The following is an 18,727-nucleotide window of genomic DNA, read 5'->3' on the forward strand; positions in this document are numbered from 1 at the left end:
GGGGCCGGGGGAGGGGGCGGTGGCGGTGGTGGAGGGATAGGGGGTGGGGCTACTGCTGCTGCAGCCTCGGTTACACTGGTGACGAGTTCATCTGGCAATTCAGCTTGGTCTGCCTCGTGCTTCACTTGTTTCTAAGAAACAACAACAAATTGAAAAGGCCAATCAGCAATCAACACAGATACCTTATGCGACAACAATAATCAATGTGCTGTGGACGGCTTTTACAACGTTAAACATCGTTTCATTCTGCAGACAGATAATATCCTAAAAGTAAAAGAAGTACTTGAAGAAAAGCAGACTTACCACGACATTTTCCAAAGTTGTCTGCAATTCTGTAGCACGCAGTCTGTATTCTTCAGACCGCATGTCAAGCTGAATATCAGAGAGGTCAAAGAGTTAGAATTTAAAACAAATTATCCACAATGGTGTCAATACCTTCTCCAAATACAAGAAAAAAGTAGTCAATAACATTGTTAATTTCTCACCTCTGTGTTTTTACTCTTGAGTTCACTGTTCTCCTTTTGTAATTCCTGATAAGAAACAATTCAAGCACAGCATTACAAAATGTATAAAATCAGATGACTTATGTCATGTCTTATTAAATTGTTCAGTTAATACCACTTTTGCCATTGCTGTTTAATGCCCTTTTTCAAACTCACTAATAGTTCATCAAGTTTAAACAAAGGAAATCGTGACCGTGACGGTGTTTGGATATCTGATCTTGATTAGCATAGATTTTTACGATTTAATTCGCTATTTTCTCTTTAGCTTTACTTTCGATTGAGAAGATATATCAAACACGACCACATTTCAAAACACCTCGAAGTTCATCAAAAAACTCCGCTATGCACCGTATTTCCAACTCTCCTCTCGGTGTTTGGAAATGTGATCAATTACGGTCTTTCGTGTTTTATACATTACGTAAAACCATCATCAGCTACTGCTGTATTACCGAACAGAAAGACAAATTAAACATTCACCTACCTCCAGTTTTGTTTGTAAAAGATCAACCTATGGTGAAAAATAATCAAGTATTAATTTGTTTACAAACTATTTAAATTAATCATCTCACAATTCGACTGACAACTTGAACTTAACAATAGAACTGAGTTTTGGACACATCTGACCATGCTTATACATCTATGCCCACTCTCCCGCATTATATGAGAGTTTTCCGGATACAGACTGAATCTCCTAGTCTCCCGTCTGGGTCACCAAATTTCCCAGATACAAAGGAGTACACTTATTTTGTTTGACAATTTCCGGGAGACATTTTGGGATATTTGATGCATTTTTGTTGTTAAATGGGGAGAGCTTTACTTTTAACGTTTTGTTTTGGTTGAGATGGTACAATTGGTTATCCTCTGGATTATGAGAATTTTTTTAAGTTGGCATCTCTGTAACACATAATACGATTGATACAGACAACTAAAGAAGAATGTTAGAGTCACTGTGCACACAAAACAGGACTCCTAATGACTGTACAGTATCACTGGAAAGAATTGATAATTAACAAAAGTAAAATCGTACCTCATCTCTGAGGTACTTGGTTCTTTCTCTGAGAGTCACAAACTCATCCATAACTCCTTGTACATGAATATAGTTGTCCTGCCATGTTTTTAGAGCCTCCCGAACAGATCCAGCCTCCATACCCTCCAGAGTCTACAAAATTGAAGCAGACCATTCCACTTAGTTTTTATCCTAGGTTTGTATCCCCAGTGAAATACCAGATCATCTTTCAGGATCATTGCAAAGACACTCAATCAGTAGGGTTCTCAAAAGGTCCTCACAATGACTATTCAGATCTTTGAAAATTGTCAACGATTGTTTGTAGACTTCGGACTAGCACAGTCTAGTACAATCATACATAACTATGTTTACATGCATAAAATATACATGTATTACCCTCTCCAAACGTTCCACATCAAATCCTGCATCTTCAATTTCTTGCTGATGGAAAACTTTCTTGTTAAATGTTGGTGTGATACCAATCAAGGAATTGAAGAAAGCCAAACAGAGTGTCTGGAAGAGTTAAAAAAAATAACATGTTCATATCATCATGTCAAATGACATTAGAAGGCCATGTAGGTCAACAACACGGAAAGGAAAATAAGTCTGCTTTACCTGGAACTGTGGTGAGATGGGTCTCTTGTACATCAAGTTCACCAGTGTTTCAAATGTGCGGCCCTCTCTTGTTGTTCTTGTGTAAAACCTCACTGCATCAATAACTTTTTCATAATATTCTGACTGGATGCAGGCTTGTGTTAACATCTGGCCATGGATAGAAATAAAAAAGTTAATTATGAGGTATGTTTGTGTAGAGAGGGGGAGTGGAGTATAGAAAGAATCAAGTAAAGTGTAAAGCTTTTGATTATTGCTTAAACATGTCAGTCTGTTAATAGTAAACATATATTTTAGTATGTAGGCATGTGGCTACGAGTCTCCAAGTAGCTTGGTCTCCCATAAATAAAAGATTCACTTTTTAAAAGTAAACTTTGCAGTAATTTAAACACAAGGAAAAAACTATTACGATTTTAAAAGTGCATTGTATCGTTGTCACAACTGTGAAAGATGAGTTAACCTTAAGTGAATAAAAGTTTTCTGGTGTCTGACATTGACAGGACAATTCTTAAGTTAAAAGCCCTCCAAATGCCTTTCTTATAAATCAAAAGCCCTGATCTGAATGCTTTCTATTTACACCCTTCTAATCAGTAATAACTTACACATCTCTTGGAACATAACAGATGGGCATAGATTAATGGCAGGTGATTGACGCAGCAAAGAATATTAGATAATACATGTAGATGACGGTCACAGTCATACCTTAACAACCAGTGCTCGTGTTTTTAAACTGTCAATTTTTAGACAGAGGATAATGGATTTGAGGCAGTCTTCCACACCCATGATTGACTGAAAACCATACTGGAAAAGGAAATGAAAAATAATTTATAATAACGTTTTCACATAACTTGGAAAAATATTTTGCTTCTTAGGTCATAGGAAAATTATGTCACATGTCTTAGCCCCTCTAATACAGGAATAGTATGCTCCTTCAAAAAATAAACACATTATTTATGTATGGGTTACTGACCAAGTGTGAGGTCAAGATGGCTGGATATTGGCCAAGTTCTTTTTTTGCATGTTTATGGACTGAGATGGAGTTGAGGTCCATAAACTCGCAAAAAAAAGAATGAGACCAATATCCAGTCATCTTAACCGAACAAACTTGGTAAATAAAGGCACGGGCAAGATAGTACCACCTTGCCCGCTCAGGCACAAGATTTGATTCATCTTGCCTGCTCACAGAGCTAGCCATATGATAAAGAGGTTTAACCACTGACTGTGATATGTGGTTCACCATAATATTTCACCATGGTTTGGTTTTGGTTTGGATTACTGAAATATAGTTTGGTACAATTCAGAAATTAAACTACTAGATTTGTATGTTGCACCTAGTAACGTGACTGTTTAAATGTTCCAAATTAAAGATTTAAAATTTATCAATGATTGATGGATTGATTTTTCAGATTAGTAGGCTTGCAACAATGTTTTCTTTTTCATGTTTTCATGATGAAAGTTAAAAAAACATACCTTGTTCCTCATTAAAACTCTTATACACATAAGACACAAATGTTCATCAACCTAAAGTCAGTGTGAAAAGATATGGTTAGAGGTTGTAAAGTATTCTTTCAATTTAGTATGGCTTCTTTTATCTATTCTGTAGTATGACTCAAGACCTAAACATTCAAAATGGCGGTCCCGTAAAAAACACACACCAAAATGAGGCGCACATAATTATTGAAGGTGGGAACCGAAACGCATACATTACATCTCTCTTCTTACAGAATGAACGGAATAAACAGTTGACACAACTAATTGCGCTTTAGAATGTTTTTCGGAATTGGTTCGTAAGTCAAGTCTCACAGGTGGCTTTACAACTCGACCAGATCGGGTGACGTATGGTTCATTGCAAGGATCCTGGGTCTGTGGGTAGGCTGTGGGTTTCTGGTTAAGCATCACTCCTGATTTGGCGTCTTCAATATTTTCGTGACCTTCCAAAGTGGTTGTGGATGTTTCTGGTTTGTCACATTGTCCCCCTCGATTTTCTTTCACGCATAGGGATCTTGTTGTCAATAAGTGACATCTGTTCCTGCGATACTTACTTCCATTGCTGGTAGGTACTATATAAGACCTCAGGGTGCTATGTTGGCTCAGAACGGTGGCAGGCTTCCAATTTCCTGACTTTGTTTGAACGTGAACTTGTTCACCACTTGCAAGGGGTTTCAGCTCTCTAGCACCCTGATTATAGTAATGCCTTTGAGTGGCCTGTTTTTTCTCCATTCTCTCTCTGGCAAGATCAGGATGGACAACGCTTGGTCTGAGGTCGTTGCTCGTAGTGGAGATCTAATAGAGCACAGATTTCTGCTCATCTCCAACTTGGCCTTCTTCAGGAGCTGTTCTGCAGTGTGCACGGCCTTCTCGGCCAGACCATTTGATTGAGGGTAAGTGGGACTGCTTGTAACATGGCTGAAATCCCACTCACTCGCGAACTGCGCAAATTCCTGTGTGGAAAATTGGGGGCCGTTGTCGGACACCACTTTCCCAGGGATGCCGTGCCACGCGAAGATGGTTTTCATCTTGTTGATTACTGCAGAGCTAGTCGTGGTGGGAATCCTTTCCAATTCAAAATATCTACTGTAGTAGTCGACTACAATCAGATAATGTTCATTGTCAAGTTCAAACAAATCAGTTGCGACATTTTGCCATGGATAATCAGGTAGCTTGTGTGCAATCATTGGTTTCTTGGGATTGGAACTCTGGTGTTCCGTGCAGGCTGGACAATTTGAGACAACATCTTCTATCTGACTGTTCATGCTGGGCCAAAACATGACCTCCTTTGCTCAATTTTTTGACTTTACCATGCCCATGTGTGCTGTGTGGATTCGCTTCAACATGTCCTTCCTGGGAATGACTATTCTTTCTCCTTTGAACACTAAGCCCTCCATCACCGAGAGCTCATCCCTGTAGTTCCAGAAGGGCTTTACTGATGGTGTGCAACTGCTTCTGTCATCTGGCCACCCCTTTTTGATGACTGCAATTAACCGTTGCATGTCAGGGTCAGATGCTGTACTAGCTTGTAGGTCTGACATCTTTTGGTCGGAGACAGGTAGGTTTGCCACAACTAGATGGACTTGAGCATCGAAAGCCTCATGTGTGTGATCAGTTTCTTTAAGGTGCAGACACGACAACGTGTCAGCTACCGGAATTTCTTTACCCAGCTTGTGGCGAACAGTTAAATCATATTTCTGAAGACATAGCATCATTCTTTGCAGGCAGGCTGGGGCTGCAAAATGGGGTTTCCTCAGAATGGCCTCTAGGGGCTTGTGAACTGTAGTTCTCAAATTCATTAGTTATTCATGTGCTGATGACCCAATCAGCTTACATCAATTGGGTCAGGTGCATGTATTTTGATACCCAATGAACATACCGATCAAGACACATTCGACTAGTTCAAAAACTGATCAAAACAATGATCAAGAAAGTTGAATTTTTATCTTAACCTCTGCCATTCAGCAAAAATGCTCACAGCCCACTTGTTTTCATACTTAGCTGAAGCTGGAACAGCATCATTCACCAGAACATTTTATTGAGAAGAAGTTTTAGGAACGCGAAATCATTCTGATCCGGACTCGACCTCCATCACGCAGCATAATGTTAATCTACCAAAAAACCTGCCTGCATCGCTGCATATTAAATATTCATTTCATTTACCACAAATAAGAAACAAACAATAGCCAATTGAGCACGCCTTCTTATTACCTATTCTTCGGAAATAATTCTACTAAATTTTCACATTAGTTTGAGAAGCCAGCTCAAAAACTCGTGCTTTGTTTTTCATCAGGGGTTCCAAACACCTCGAAACAATAAAAGCACTCCGCCTTCGACGGCTTGAAGGCAGTGTCGTGTACACAATCCCATACAAACTCAGAGTCTTTCTTTAGCAGGTTTCTCTTGGGTGCAGTGGTTTCTGCCAGGTTTGGTGTTAATTTAGCCAGATAGTTGACCATTCTGAGTAGGGTCTTGAGTTCTTGTCTGTTTCTTGGTGGTTCCATCTCTTGGATAGCGGCAACTTTCTTGGGGTCTGGCTGTACTCCTTTGTCGGATAGCACATGACCAAAGTAACTCACTTGGTTGCTCCAGAAACAAATTTCTCAGCGTTCCACTTGATCCCGACCTCTCTTATACGCTCAAGGACTTTCCTCAGATTGCTGTCGTGGTCTTCTTTAGATGATTTTATTCCACTTTACATGAAATGTTAAATCAGAGCCAATTTCTTATTCCTGAAATTTTGAGGTGGGGTCATACAGGTAGATCTTGAGAAAAGCATGATTTAATGTACTAGTGCCCAGCCTCTCCTTAGGTACTTGGTCATTCATTTTGGCCATTTGTTGACGTTTAATTGTTCAAGTTTCACATAGAATGGCAAAAGACTTAAGTAAACAGTAAATAGAGAAAGGAAAAACATCTTGGAACATTTTTCAAAAGAGTTAGAAGTTGGGCTGTTATAATCCATCAAAACTGTAGTAAGCCACCTTAAATCTTACAACCTGTCATGTCTTAAGTTTGTAGAGAATTGGAAGCAACAGAGAATGGCTGTTGACGCCTATTTTCCTTGAGTAATGAAGGGCTTAATTAAGTGTGCAAGCTGGTGCATAAAATTAAAATTTGTCTTACACGATTTTGAGTTCAGCCTTAATTCATTGATATTGTTAGAGTACAAAAATAATGTAATTAAAAAAGAGTTTTCAACAAATTTAACAACTACTGTGGAATTGAATTGTGCATGCCCTTTATTTAAGCCTGCGCACCTTACAGTCACCTTATTAATATGGTCACCTCATTATTACAGCCACTTTTTTTTTTGTGCCAGCGAAATGCCCAACATTTTCTTATAATTTTTTAATGAGAAAACCATATTAATATGGCCACCCCATTACATACAGCCGTTACAGCCACATTCTGAAATCCCAATCTGTATAATCCTTTCTAATTTTGCCCTGTTAATTGAACCACTCAAACCAGTTATGTTCATCTTTCCATTGTTAATATTGTATGTAGTGATTACAGTTTCAATTTTAAAAATTTTAGGCTTTCCAGGTGCTTATTTAAGAACAGTTGTTTAGTAGTGCAATTGTGATATATCTGTTAGATTCTTTTAAGATGTTACTCAATTTAGACCAGTTATGAAATTTGACGCTATCCCGTTATACAGCCACCCCGTTAAAGTGCCACTAACTGCCAAATTTTTTTTCACTAATATAAATTTCCTTTTTCCCCTGATCACCACTGTGAAAAAATTATTGTTGTAGCTATTGTTGTTAATTTTTTATGAATTTTTAAAGTTTGCAAATTTGCCCTTTTCCATGTTCACGACCAAGGAATAGCGGAGAATGGGACGAGTTGGCCTTTGACGTCACTTCGGGAATAACAATATTTTGTTTCTGAGAAGAATGTATGCAAACATGCGATAGTGTGTCAAAATTGTTGCAGAATGCAAGGAAGATATGTTGTTGGAGGCTGTAGCAATACAGGATGCGTAGAATAGAGTATTCCTCTTCATTCAATACCTCTATCTCGATGAAACTCTGCCAGAAACGAGAAAAAGACCAAAGAAGTGGGCTGTTCTGTGCGAAGCTAAAGCCGGGGAGCCATTGAGGATTTCTTTGATCTCGGGTTTGCCGCTACTGTAAAAACCTAGAGATTTTCATGGCCTGTATATTCTTCTCTATCTATATTGGAGAGCTTGAAATTGTCAAGGTACTGCATAAGACATGAATTTGGGATAAGCTGGGAGCCATCTGACTATTTTGAGCGCAAACGATCCTCCGATGCGAGTTCCAGACGAAACTATAGGTGACGCAATTACGCGGTAAGTTAAACGCATCGCGTTTTGAAATAGAGACTTGACTTGTCTAAACAAATAGTAAACTAAACCTATGTTCTACAGCGACGTGAAAAAGATTGTTGAGGCTTCGAACTGGTGAACTAGCTATGTATTTGTGGATTTTAATAAAAACACACGCACGCCGGAGGTCGCCTGTAATCTGGCTGCGTTTCTCAAAGGCCATTCCAAATACAAAATTGTTTTGCTCTTGGAGTTTCGTCTTCGAGGAACGAAATACATCTAAATTACAAACTTAGAATGGATCAAGCATTTATAAATATATGAGGAAAGTGAAACAAACGATTAAGATTCGACCCTATAGCTACCAACGGAGATTGTTGTGCTGAAAGAAGAATGCGCTTGTCAGTCAACCGAAACACAAACTAATAAGTCGAGGACTCCCAGGTTATTAGCAAGCGTAAAATGGACATTTCATTCAAAATAACAGTGAAGTAGAAATGTATTCACTTAACTGAAAGTTTACTGAACCTCTTTTCAAGATCTTGTCGAAGGATTTTCCATGATTTCACTAGTACGGAATATGCAAATTTGTGTAGCTCAAGTTCATACACAGTAATTGAATGTGCATATTCTACGGTCAGGCAACAATAATGAAGCGAAAAGTTATCTCACCTTCGAATATTGTTTGCCGACATCTCTGCTTATCTCTTATGTTAAAACTATTTTCAATCATTGATCTGGAGAAGTAGGCAGGAGTGGAGTATGACTGCATCGCATTTTAACTTGTATTTCTGGGGAAATTAATATTTGAATGTAAAAGTGTTTTGTCACTCCGAAATTTGCACGTTCCGTAAAGTCAAATTACCAACTCTCCGCGTTCATTGATATCTTTATAACTCTTTAAGAGCTGTAAGCTAACTCTTCAGTCATTGTTTGTACCTTCATAACCCAAATGGACCGGCAAATTGTCGATCCCGGCCTAAACATAATTATGCAATGCGGCGATCTCGACTGGCGACCTGCACTTTGAAATAGAAAAAAATATGTACTTTGCAGCTGTCCAAATCATATATATAGCTAGACTCTGAATTGTAATGCTAGATGATACAGTTCTTTCACTTAAAGTTCTTGTCCAGTTTTGATAAAATATGAATCACAAATAACCTGAAAGTGTTTTGACTGCCCTCAAAGCTAAGTCAAAAGTCTCCTAAGTGTTTTAGCTCCGTTCCCGAAGTGACGTCAATAGTAGCCCGACCCAGATCCTACTTTGCGTGGTCGTGAACATAGTTTAAACGCTTCTAGAAATGCAGGAATTTTATCAATCGAGATAATTTTTTTGCTGAAGTAATCAGGGAAACTAGTAGATTTTATTAAACAAAAAAAAATTTTGGGGGTTAGTGGCACTTTAAATAAGGTCACATATTATTGGCCTGTTGGTGACCATATTAATGGGGTTACACTGTATATAATTCTGCTGTTCCTTAACAAATTAAGATGTAAATGGTCAGGTAGCATCACCTTTATAGCTAACACCTCACTTCACATTCTGTAGCACATACTAGTCCTACTATCATCCATCACCAATCAAGAGGCAAGCTCATTTCCAGGTTATCATAAATAACTATTGTGGTTGAATTACATTTGACGAGCAGAATACAGAACAAAATAAATATAATGTGGAGGTACTTACAAAGTCTCTGGCCAAAACATCTGGTTTTCCTTTCTTCTTTGGAACATTGTCCTCTCCAGATGAAGGTTGATTTAAGTGAAGGTACTGTAGGAATTCTATTAATGCAATGTGGCCTCTGTATGGATCATCTATAAATTCACGTAACCACCTTAAAGTAGAATGTTACAATCATTATGTTTTCATATTTAAAGAAAAATGTACAATCTTAATTCACACTCAATTTTTAACAGTCTTGAAAGGATTGACATACTGACTGAAGTACAGTGATGCAATGGACAAATGGGAAATAAGTTATATTTTCAGAGATTCGTGACATGAACTACATGTAGTTAAGTAATAAGCCCCGGGGATGCTCCCTTCTTTGGGCTTAATATACTTAGGTATGTGTGGCACCAAAGGGTATGGTTTTTTAGCCATTTTGGTCATAAATAGGGTATACATTTTGGTCATTTTGGCTTCAAATAGGGTATGTTTTTTTTTGCATTCTTGTCTTGAAAGCAATTTGTTTTTTTAGAAGAAGCTACTACATCTACATCTTCATTATGGGGGTCTTGCAAAGGGAGGCATGCTCCCATCACTGCAAGACATTGAATAAAAAAAAAAATAAATAAAAAAAAGGGTGGGGGGTGGGGGGTAAAAAACCTTTAAAATATATGATAAAATATGTACATAATTTAAAAAGATTACTAAGAAAAGTTAAGTAAGATTAAAAAATTAGAACCTAATTAAAACGTCATCATTCTAATCTAAGAGCATTCTTGAATAATTGATGTTTTTTAACATCTAAAACATCATTAGGTAAGGCATTCCATTCTCTAATAGTTCTACAATAAAATGAGTTCCTATAGCATTCTGTGTTCGGAGTTAGCTCGATGAACTTGTCTTTGTGAAAAGATCGAAGTTGACAATTACGCCTTTTGATATAGCATGGGATTTCTAATGCTGATTCACCATGAATAGTAATGTGAGGCGAGCAGATTTCCTTCTGTTTTGAAGGGAGGGCCATTCCAAATCGTTAAGTAAATTGGAAACAGTTCCAGGTGTTCGCTGCCAACAGTTCTTCACAAATCAAGCAGCTCGCCATTGGACATCTTCTATTTGCTTTATATGCTTGTCAATCCAGGGATCCCACACCAGGCTTGTATATTCCAGATGAGGTCTCACTAGTGCTTTATAAGCTAATTCTTTAATTGATTCAAGGCAGTTGCCAAGATTTCTTTGCAGAAATCCAAGAGTTTGGTTTGCTTTGGTAACCTTACTGTCAATATGATGGCCCCAGTCTAGTTTAGAGGATAGCTCAACCCAAGATATGGATGCTGTGACACTGATTCAAGGGAGTGCCCCATTAATTTATAATCATAAATAACAGGATCATGTTTTCTGGTTATCCTCATGACAAAGCATTTACTTGGGTTAAATTACATCAGCCATTTCTGTGACCAATATTCAATAGTGGATAGATCAGATTGGAGATGTTCAGCATCATTGGTCAACTCTATAACACTGTATAAGATTGTATCATCTGCAAATAGGCGTAAAGCAGAGGAGCAGTGATCACCAATATCATTTATGTATAAAACGAACATCAATGGTCCTAAGACCGTTCCTTGAAGAACACCAGAAGATACGTGAACTGAGTGGGATCAGACACCATCAACTATAATGGACTGTTCCCTGCATGTAAGCCAGTTTGCTAGCAAATGTTTAAGATCACCATGTATGTCATATTAATCCAGTTTACGAATAAGACGTTGGTGAGGAACAACATCAAATGCTTTAGAGAAATCCATAATTATGAGATCTGTCTGCTTACCATTGTCAAGGGCCTCAAGTGGCAATTTCCTCAATTGCAGTTACGAGCTGGGTTTCACAAGAAAACTTCCAGTGGAAGCCATGTTGAGAGTTGACTAGGATATTGTTTGAGTCCAGTTGGGTCATTATATCATGAAAAATAATATTTTCCAGGATCTTGCAGGGTACAGCAGTTAATGAGATAGGACGGTAATTACTGGCAAGGTGTTTACTGCCTTTTTAGTCAGTATTTACTAAAGAAAATCTTGATAACATTCCATACTTTTTCATCATTATCAGTAAGACCATCAAAAAAAGTCCTTCACAATTCCTTCAACATCCGTCTGAACTTAAGGGAACTAATTATGAGACAGGTATGAAACAGGGTATTGATGTAGGGGTCTGAGGTCTTAAACAAGGTATAACATTTTTGGTCAGGTCATTAATATTAGTGCAGGGAATATCACAGATTTTGGTGTTACATAGAGTTAGGGTTTTGGGAAGCGGGCCACACACCCCAACCCAATTTTTCTGGGAGTACCCCACCCCCTCTCCAAAGAGTTAAGCAAAAGAATATAAGTATATTTATTATGTTAGTTTAAATTGAACAGGCCGGGGGTTTCAAATAAGGGATGGATACTAGGCAAATTGCCCTGCTGAGGCTGATTTTGTCTGCCTTGTTTGACCATTTGGAGAAATACTTTTCTTATAAAGGAGTTCAGTTCAAAATGTTTTGCCTGCCTGCAAAAACCAATTGCCTTCCTGCTTATTAATCATTTTAGTTAAAATGACCATGAGGTATGGAATACTGATCTAGGAACAATAAAAAGCCTCTTGATAATCAGCATACAGTGTAAACACTAGCATTATAAGCAGCAATCAACAACTTCGGACGCTTACACAATAAAGTACACAATAAAGTTGACAACCATTTGGCAGTGAATGGGACCAGGGTTGTTGGGTGCTCCCTGGCAACTCTAAAGGTGGCAGCAACACACCCTGTAAATAGCTACATAATAATAGGGGTGGTAGCAACACACCCTGCAGGTGATGGATGAGCCAACAAGTGTGGCACGTGCCACACCTGGAAATAAGGGATGTCAGCCACCAAGTGTGGCACATGCCACACCCGGATAGATATAAGCGTGAGGTGGGATCAGGGTCCCACCCAGCTTGCTACATGCAAAGCTAAGTGGCAGGTGTGCACCCAACCCTGTAGTCCAGCTGTTTATTGATAATGGGCGGGGGAGGCGGGAAAAATACAGACAAATCGCAAACTAGCTACTTGCACTGGTGAGAGTCACAACAACACAAGGCGTTGTTCAGTATGAGAACAGGCGAGCAGTAATTATAAATGATAACTTGATATCGTTTATCTTGTATCCATTACACATAATAACAGAGTTTTGTTTAGGCTGCCTGCATCCCGACACGTAAACCGGGATCAAGCATATGAGGCAAAGAAAAGAATAGATCACAATTATTCTTGTTGAATGTAATTGTTATTGTAGTTCCAAGGACAAAGTAATGTTTATCTCACGTACATCAAAGAGCAATGTTTGCTTATGTACATGTCTTTCATGACTTAACCACAAGTGTTGACAGTTGTTAAACCTAGTCAAACATTGAGTTGCAGTATAGCGTGACTAAAGGAATGATACACATGTGTGATATCCATGCAACACTTTACGTTGTTAACTCTATCTTACAAGTAAGATTACCATATATACATATTATATAGTAGGCATTTTAACAATCTGACTCACGTGGTATTTGGATGTGTCCGAAGGTCAACCTCCAGGGATCTTAATATCATTTCTACAGGCTCCAGACCCTTGAGCAGTTTCTTGTTTAGTGTTTTGTTGAGTGCAATATCCCTGTGAGTCTTTAACTGTTCAATATAGAAGCCTGAAGAGTACTTGGGTTGCATCAGTTCCTACAAAGACAGACACAGTTCTGTCATTAGTCGATAACAGACTCCTGGGAACTTGCATATTTTCTTTGTTAGAGTTAAGTGCTTTGCTTGCTTTAATATTTTGAAAAACTCAATATAGGAGCCTGACAATCACTTGACTGGGCTGCACTGCATCAATTTTGACAACAACAGAATTCTGTCTTTAGTTGATATTGTGACCTCCAAGTTAACTTAATAAATGAATTTCCTGTATCATGTGTTTAGTGAGCTTAAATAACAAAACAGTGTCAAAAGATATTAGGAAAGTTGACAGAGATTTTCCTTACAAGATATGATCTTACATTAGAAATGCATATTTTTATTTTATATTGCATGGAATTATCCTACTAGTTAAAATATATTTTTTTAACCATAAGCTAGCTAATTTTTAGTGCAGAGTGTACTATTGGGATGGTTTAGGGGGCTGCTGTTTGCTAAAGCACTAGTGCCATAAGGTGTAAACTTTAATGTTTGTTTAATTAATTAATTTCAATGAATCAATCAGCCTTGTGGGAAGGGGGGTTGGGTGCGGTAGGTACCCGAGTGCATTACGCAAAACATGTCATACTTACATTGCTTTCTTTGATCACAGGACAAAAATATATATATGGTTTTGCAAATCTTATGCTATCCTTGTGGTGCCATTCTCTCAAGAACAAAAGCAGTTTGCTCCAAACGCATGCGCAGGTTCGTAAGCGTCAAAGTCGACTACATGTTAGGTGAAAGAGACATTTCATAACATATAAGACGCATGCGTTCTAGCATTGCTAGTGTGATAAACTCTGTTCTCGAGTTCAGGTGCACGGTTTTTTTTATTTTTTGTAATGAGTGATATCATACTCTCGTTTTGGCTGGTATAGCAGTTACATTTCAGGTAATGTCAGTTCTCCAAACAACGCCACTGTGACTGCGTATCTTCTGGAATCTTCCCTAGCTCAATTCAAGAAATGTTGTCTGCTGTTTTATAACTATTGTGTGTTTGTTAGGGTTGAAATAGAGAATGGGAACATATTGCTTCTCCTTAGCAGCTTTTTTGAAAGAGAGCCCAAATATCATATTCAGCCGAAACTTTCCCGTGTTAGTTACATGTAAAACTGGTAAATTTGTGACAAAAGAAACTTTGTTATTATTGCTGCAGACTCTGTGACACTTACTGAAATCTCCAATTAATTTCATCAGTCGATGAGGCGACCCGCTCACCGATGTGGGATATAATTTCGGTCAAGTAAAGATCTCTACCTTCAATACTTCTTGTTGAAACGCTCCTCAGCTGTATTACTTGAAAGCATTGTGTATTTGTCTGATGTGGTTTTATTGTTCACACCAACTCGGCTGGCAACAGAATTAGAATGCACCATTCCGTGATTCGATGTGACTATTTGATAATTAGATTAGTACTTGTTTATCGGTGAAATGAAAATTTACATTTTGAATAAAACAAAATCTTCCTCTTTGACTTTTCGGCAGATATTTAACTTTTATATTCCATTTATCTCCAGCAGTAAGTTAAAAAATTACACACCTTTCTTATATTTTCGTGGAAACAAAGGTATCTTGCTGCATACATTGGCGAGAAAAAATGTTTATGATTTTGAAAATCATAAAATAATATTTTTACTAAAGTTGTGAGTTCTTTAATATTTCCTTTCTCTGGATCCAAATTCTTTTCAGTGCAGAGTAAACTATTTGGATGGTTTAGGGAGCTGCCATCTGCTAAAAGCAATGACGTGCAAAATTTACTCTTTGTTTAATGAATTAATTATTTTCAATTAATTAGCCTTGCCAAGGAGTGGGATGGAGTAGGTACCTGTGTACACTTCAAAAAACATCTTACACCCACATTACTTCTTTGATAACATCACAAAGCGATAAATGTACCTTGTGGTACTATATATTCTCTTTAGCACTTGTAAAAGCATTTTTTTCTGAATGCATTGCACACATTAGTTTGTGTTATTGTTGACTTATATATATTAGGTTTAGAAAAACATTACATGATAATGGATCAGACACAAATTAAACATTTAATGCTTTTCCTAGCTTGTAGTAGAACACAACATGTAAGACGCATGTATTCTTGCATCATTAGCGTGATACACCATTCTCATCTCCGTCCAGAGCCATACAGTAACTGTTTTTTTTTTCTGTGCTATGGAATACCAAACTCTTCACTTCACTTCTTTCTTTTTTAGCGCAAAGAATGCTACAGTAACTGTGATATATTGATTATGTATCTTTTGGAGTTAAGGCTAGCTCACTTAAATGTCATCTGCCATTTTCAGCTACACTATAGTGTGTTTGCCAGGGTTCAAATAAAGAGTGGAAGCGTATTTCTTTTCCTTAATTAATGGCTTTTTAATTTCTTTCTTTTAAGTGCCTCTCTGAAAGAAACAAAAAAGTGTAATTTACAAGGACAGAATCAAATATAAAGACCAAAACATCCACTTTAATCGTATGGGTAGAGTAATATGTGTAACGTTAAAATAAACTTGACAAAAACGTCTGACTATGATGTAAACAGAGTTTAATTGACAGAGATCAAGGATCAATGCATACACATTCAAATTATTAAGGAGATTCACAAGCAAAAAGATGAAAGTTGATTTGAACCACCTGCTATAAACTTATCCTGTAAACTGTATGCCGTGAAACAGATGTTGGTTCAAACTGGAAAACAATTTTGAAAATAGCTAGATACTGACATGACTAATACACTGAAGGGAACACGATAAAATAATATATAAAAAAATTATTGCTAACAAGTATTCGCAGTTATGGACTGTACCATAGAAGTTTAATAATCAGCACTTATTCTGACTAATCTTACAAAACACTGACAAACAAATGATTAAGTTCTACAGTGTTAATCTTGGACAATAGTTTTTGATGAATAAACCGTATAATAAAGACATGAACCCAATCTAGTGTGATAATTATATAACATTCCCGAGCATAAAAACTTACTAAACGACTTAATAACGATATAGAAACTATTTAAATATTTCAATATATGGCTGATAAAACAAAACTCAACTGAAATGAACAATAATAGAAAACTAAGAACTAAGCCTAAAACCAAAGAATAGATAGTCTCACTTTGTTTGCACAGGCACTGAACTTGACTTGACAGTATGGTAGAAGAGCTAAACAGAGTAGATCGAGAGAAACGAATTGGCCCAGTAACCAGCGGAAGTTGACACAGTGAAGTCCACACTAAAACTGAACTGACTGAGAAAAATCTTAATTGGATATATCTAACGAGACACGCATGCAAAACCTAGCAGTTATATGTCCATTTCTCTAATGAACATAAAGCAGCCAAGGGGCGGTACATGTACAATGTCTGCAACCACAGTAGATTATAAATAAATAATATGCCTTCTTTAAAAGTGACAATTACTATCTATATCTATGCTTGGTATGGTAATTAAGTTGCTACTAATTAAAGAACTGAATTTAACATCATATTTGTGACAAAAGAAACTTCTCAAATATTGCTGCAGACTCTGTGGCACCTACTAAAATTGCCAATCAATTTACACAGTCTTTACAGGGACTCGTTCACGATCATCAATGTAGGATATAATCTTGGTCAAGTAGCACATTGCCTGAAAACCTTCACTTTACTTCTTGTGGAAATGCTTGAGTTGTATTAATCTGTATCATCGTGTATTAATTTTGAGTGGTTTCATTTTTAAAACACCAAAGGTGGCATCAGAATAAAGAATGTGCTATTCCATGACTCTATGATAAATTGAAATAAGTTCTTGTTTATCAGTCAAATGTAAATTTGTGTCTTGAATAAACAAAATTGTTCCTCTTCATTTTTTTCATCAGATATCTAAATTTCTTTCATCTCCAGCACTTTAAAGCACATCTTCCTGTGTTTTACCAGGAAACAAGGGTATCATGTTACATACCTTTGTGAGGAAAACTAAAGTATCAGGGGTGGAGTTACAGTACATTTACTGAAACCGGGTCACCCAAACAATGAAAACCAATCAGATGGTAGAACTGAAACAATAGATCCAACATTTTCAAATCCAGCCTATCAAATATCCAGTACAAAACAATGAAAATGTCTGTCTGTTAATGGATTTTCAAGCTCAAAGCATTTTAGTACTTTCGCATTAGCAAATATTGTGTTACTTTACTTTAAATTTTACATTTACAAGGGTGATAAACTCATTACATTGACTATTTCCTCTGTCAACGTACGGCCACACAAAATATCATCCTTACGGTTGTTGTTTCAAATTGTAGAGTAATAGATTTTGACACCTTTATAATTTTACAAAATAAATTATTCTGCCCCTGTAGTCTGTGTGTGTTTCTATTTTTTACATAGGTTTTGGTTGTCATTAAATGTAAATGCAGCCGACCGTGAAATCCACCACTCATGCCAGGTCTCAGAAAAACTACCACATTCACTGCCTCAACAGCTGTACATTTTGAAGTTTGAGATCCCTTTCTGTGTTATGGGTGTATTGAAATACAATCTTCATCAAAAATTCTGACAAATTTTTTCCACATCATACTATCAAAGCCTCAACATGTAAAATCACTCAGGCAAAAACAAAAGATGGTGGACCAAAGGATCCTCCCCTAAATGGAAAAATGAAAAGATTTTGAACAAAGTATTCAGATCACAAGTCCATGTTTGTATTGACTGAGTAAAGTTTTCAATTCTCCTGCTTGAAGTTAATTTGCTTTCAGCTCCTATCAGTAACATCAAAAATAATCCCTTTCCAATTCGTTCATTTCCAACCTGCGAGTGACACTCTTAAGCAGCTTTTCTTTTCATGTATTTTCTAAACCTGCAACAAAGGACCCTATAGAAAGTGCAGCATATAATTCTTCTTAAACCCGCAGCACGCAAAAGTACTAGTTAACAGTTTGAGCTTGGCAATTTATTAACAGACACTGTAGCCATGAAAATATCACAACAAACAAGTTGAGATTTCATTGTTTTGTGCTGGACATTTGATTGGTTGAATTTGAAAATGTGGGAATCTAATTTCTCAGTTCTGCCATCTGATTGGTTTTCATTATCTGGGTGGCCCCAGTTTTAGTAAACACACTGTGATATTTAGGAGGGACGCTGAAGGGGCCAGGATCAGGAGTTGAAGGCAGGGCTGAGACAGGGACCATGAAGACCATTTTAAAGTGATACAGGGTTGTTATGGCTGAATATAAAATCTGGCCAAGACAATTAGGGCTCACTGCTCCACTGCTTTGTTATTTTCAAGTAGTAAAATTCATACATTATTCATGTCATCTGGAACAATAACAAATCAACCAAAGTGAAAAAGTCAGGCTCCTCCTCTTTTGTGGTCCCTATAAGATGTACATTACACTCTGCACTATCTGAGATTGTTTCACCAGT

General features: G+C 37.3%; 1 protein-coding gene and 1 pseudogene across 4 annotated transcripts in view; both read right to left on the reverse strand.

Annotated features, from left to right (window-relative positions):
- Positions 1-18,727, reverse strand: part of LOC145489629 (formin-like protein 3) — a 35,821-nt gene that overhangs the window by 12,439 nt on the left and 4,655 nt on the right. For all 4 annotated transcript variants that reach the window (XM_081468639.1, XM_081468638.1, XM_081468640.1 and 1 more), the window contains 11 exons: positions 13,154-13,323; positions 9,597-9,744; positions 3,592-3,642; positions 2,824-2,922; positions 2,125-2,271; positions 1,906-2,022; positions 1,531-1,662; positions 985-1,011; positions 486-530; positions 304-372; positions 1-131 (listed from right to left, as the gene is read on the reverse strand). The exon at positions 1-131 is cut by the window's left edge and continues 14 nt beyond it. In XM_081468639.1, coding sequence (XP_081324765.1) covers positions 1-131; positions 304-372; positions 486-530; positions 985-1,011; positions 1,531-1,662; positions 1,906-2,022; positions 2,125-2,271; positions 2,824-2,922; positions 3,592-3,642; positions 9,597-9,744; positions 13,154-13,323 — 1,136 coding nt within the window. The remainder of the gene's footprint in view (positions 132-303; positions 373-485; positions 531-984; positions 1,012-1,530; positions 1,663-1,905; positions 2,023-2,124; positions 2,272-2,823; positions 2,923-3,591; positions 3,643-9,596; positions 9,745-13,153; positions 13,324-18,727) is intronic.
- Positions 9,757-13,142, reverse strand: LOC145489685 (uncharacterized; annotated as a pseudogene).

This window comes from Orbicella franksi, chromosome 6, assembly GCF_964199315.1.
Source record: "Orbicella franksi chromosome 6, jaOrbFran1.1, whole genome shotgun sequence".
NCBI lineage: Eukaryota > Metazoa > Cnidaria > Anthozoa > Scleractinia > Merulinidae > Orbicella > Orbicella franksi.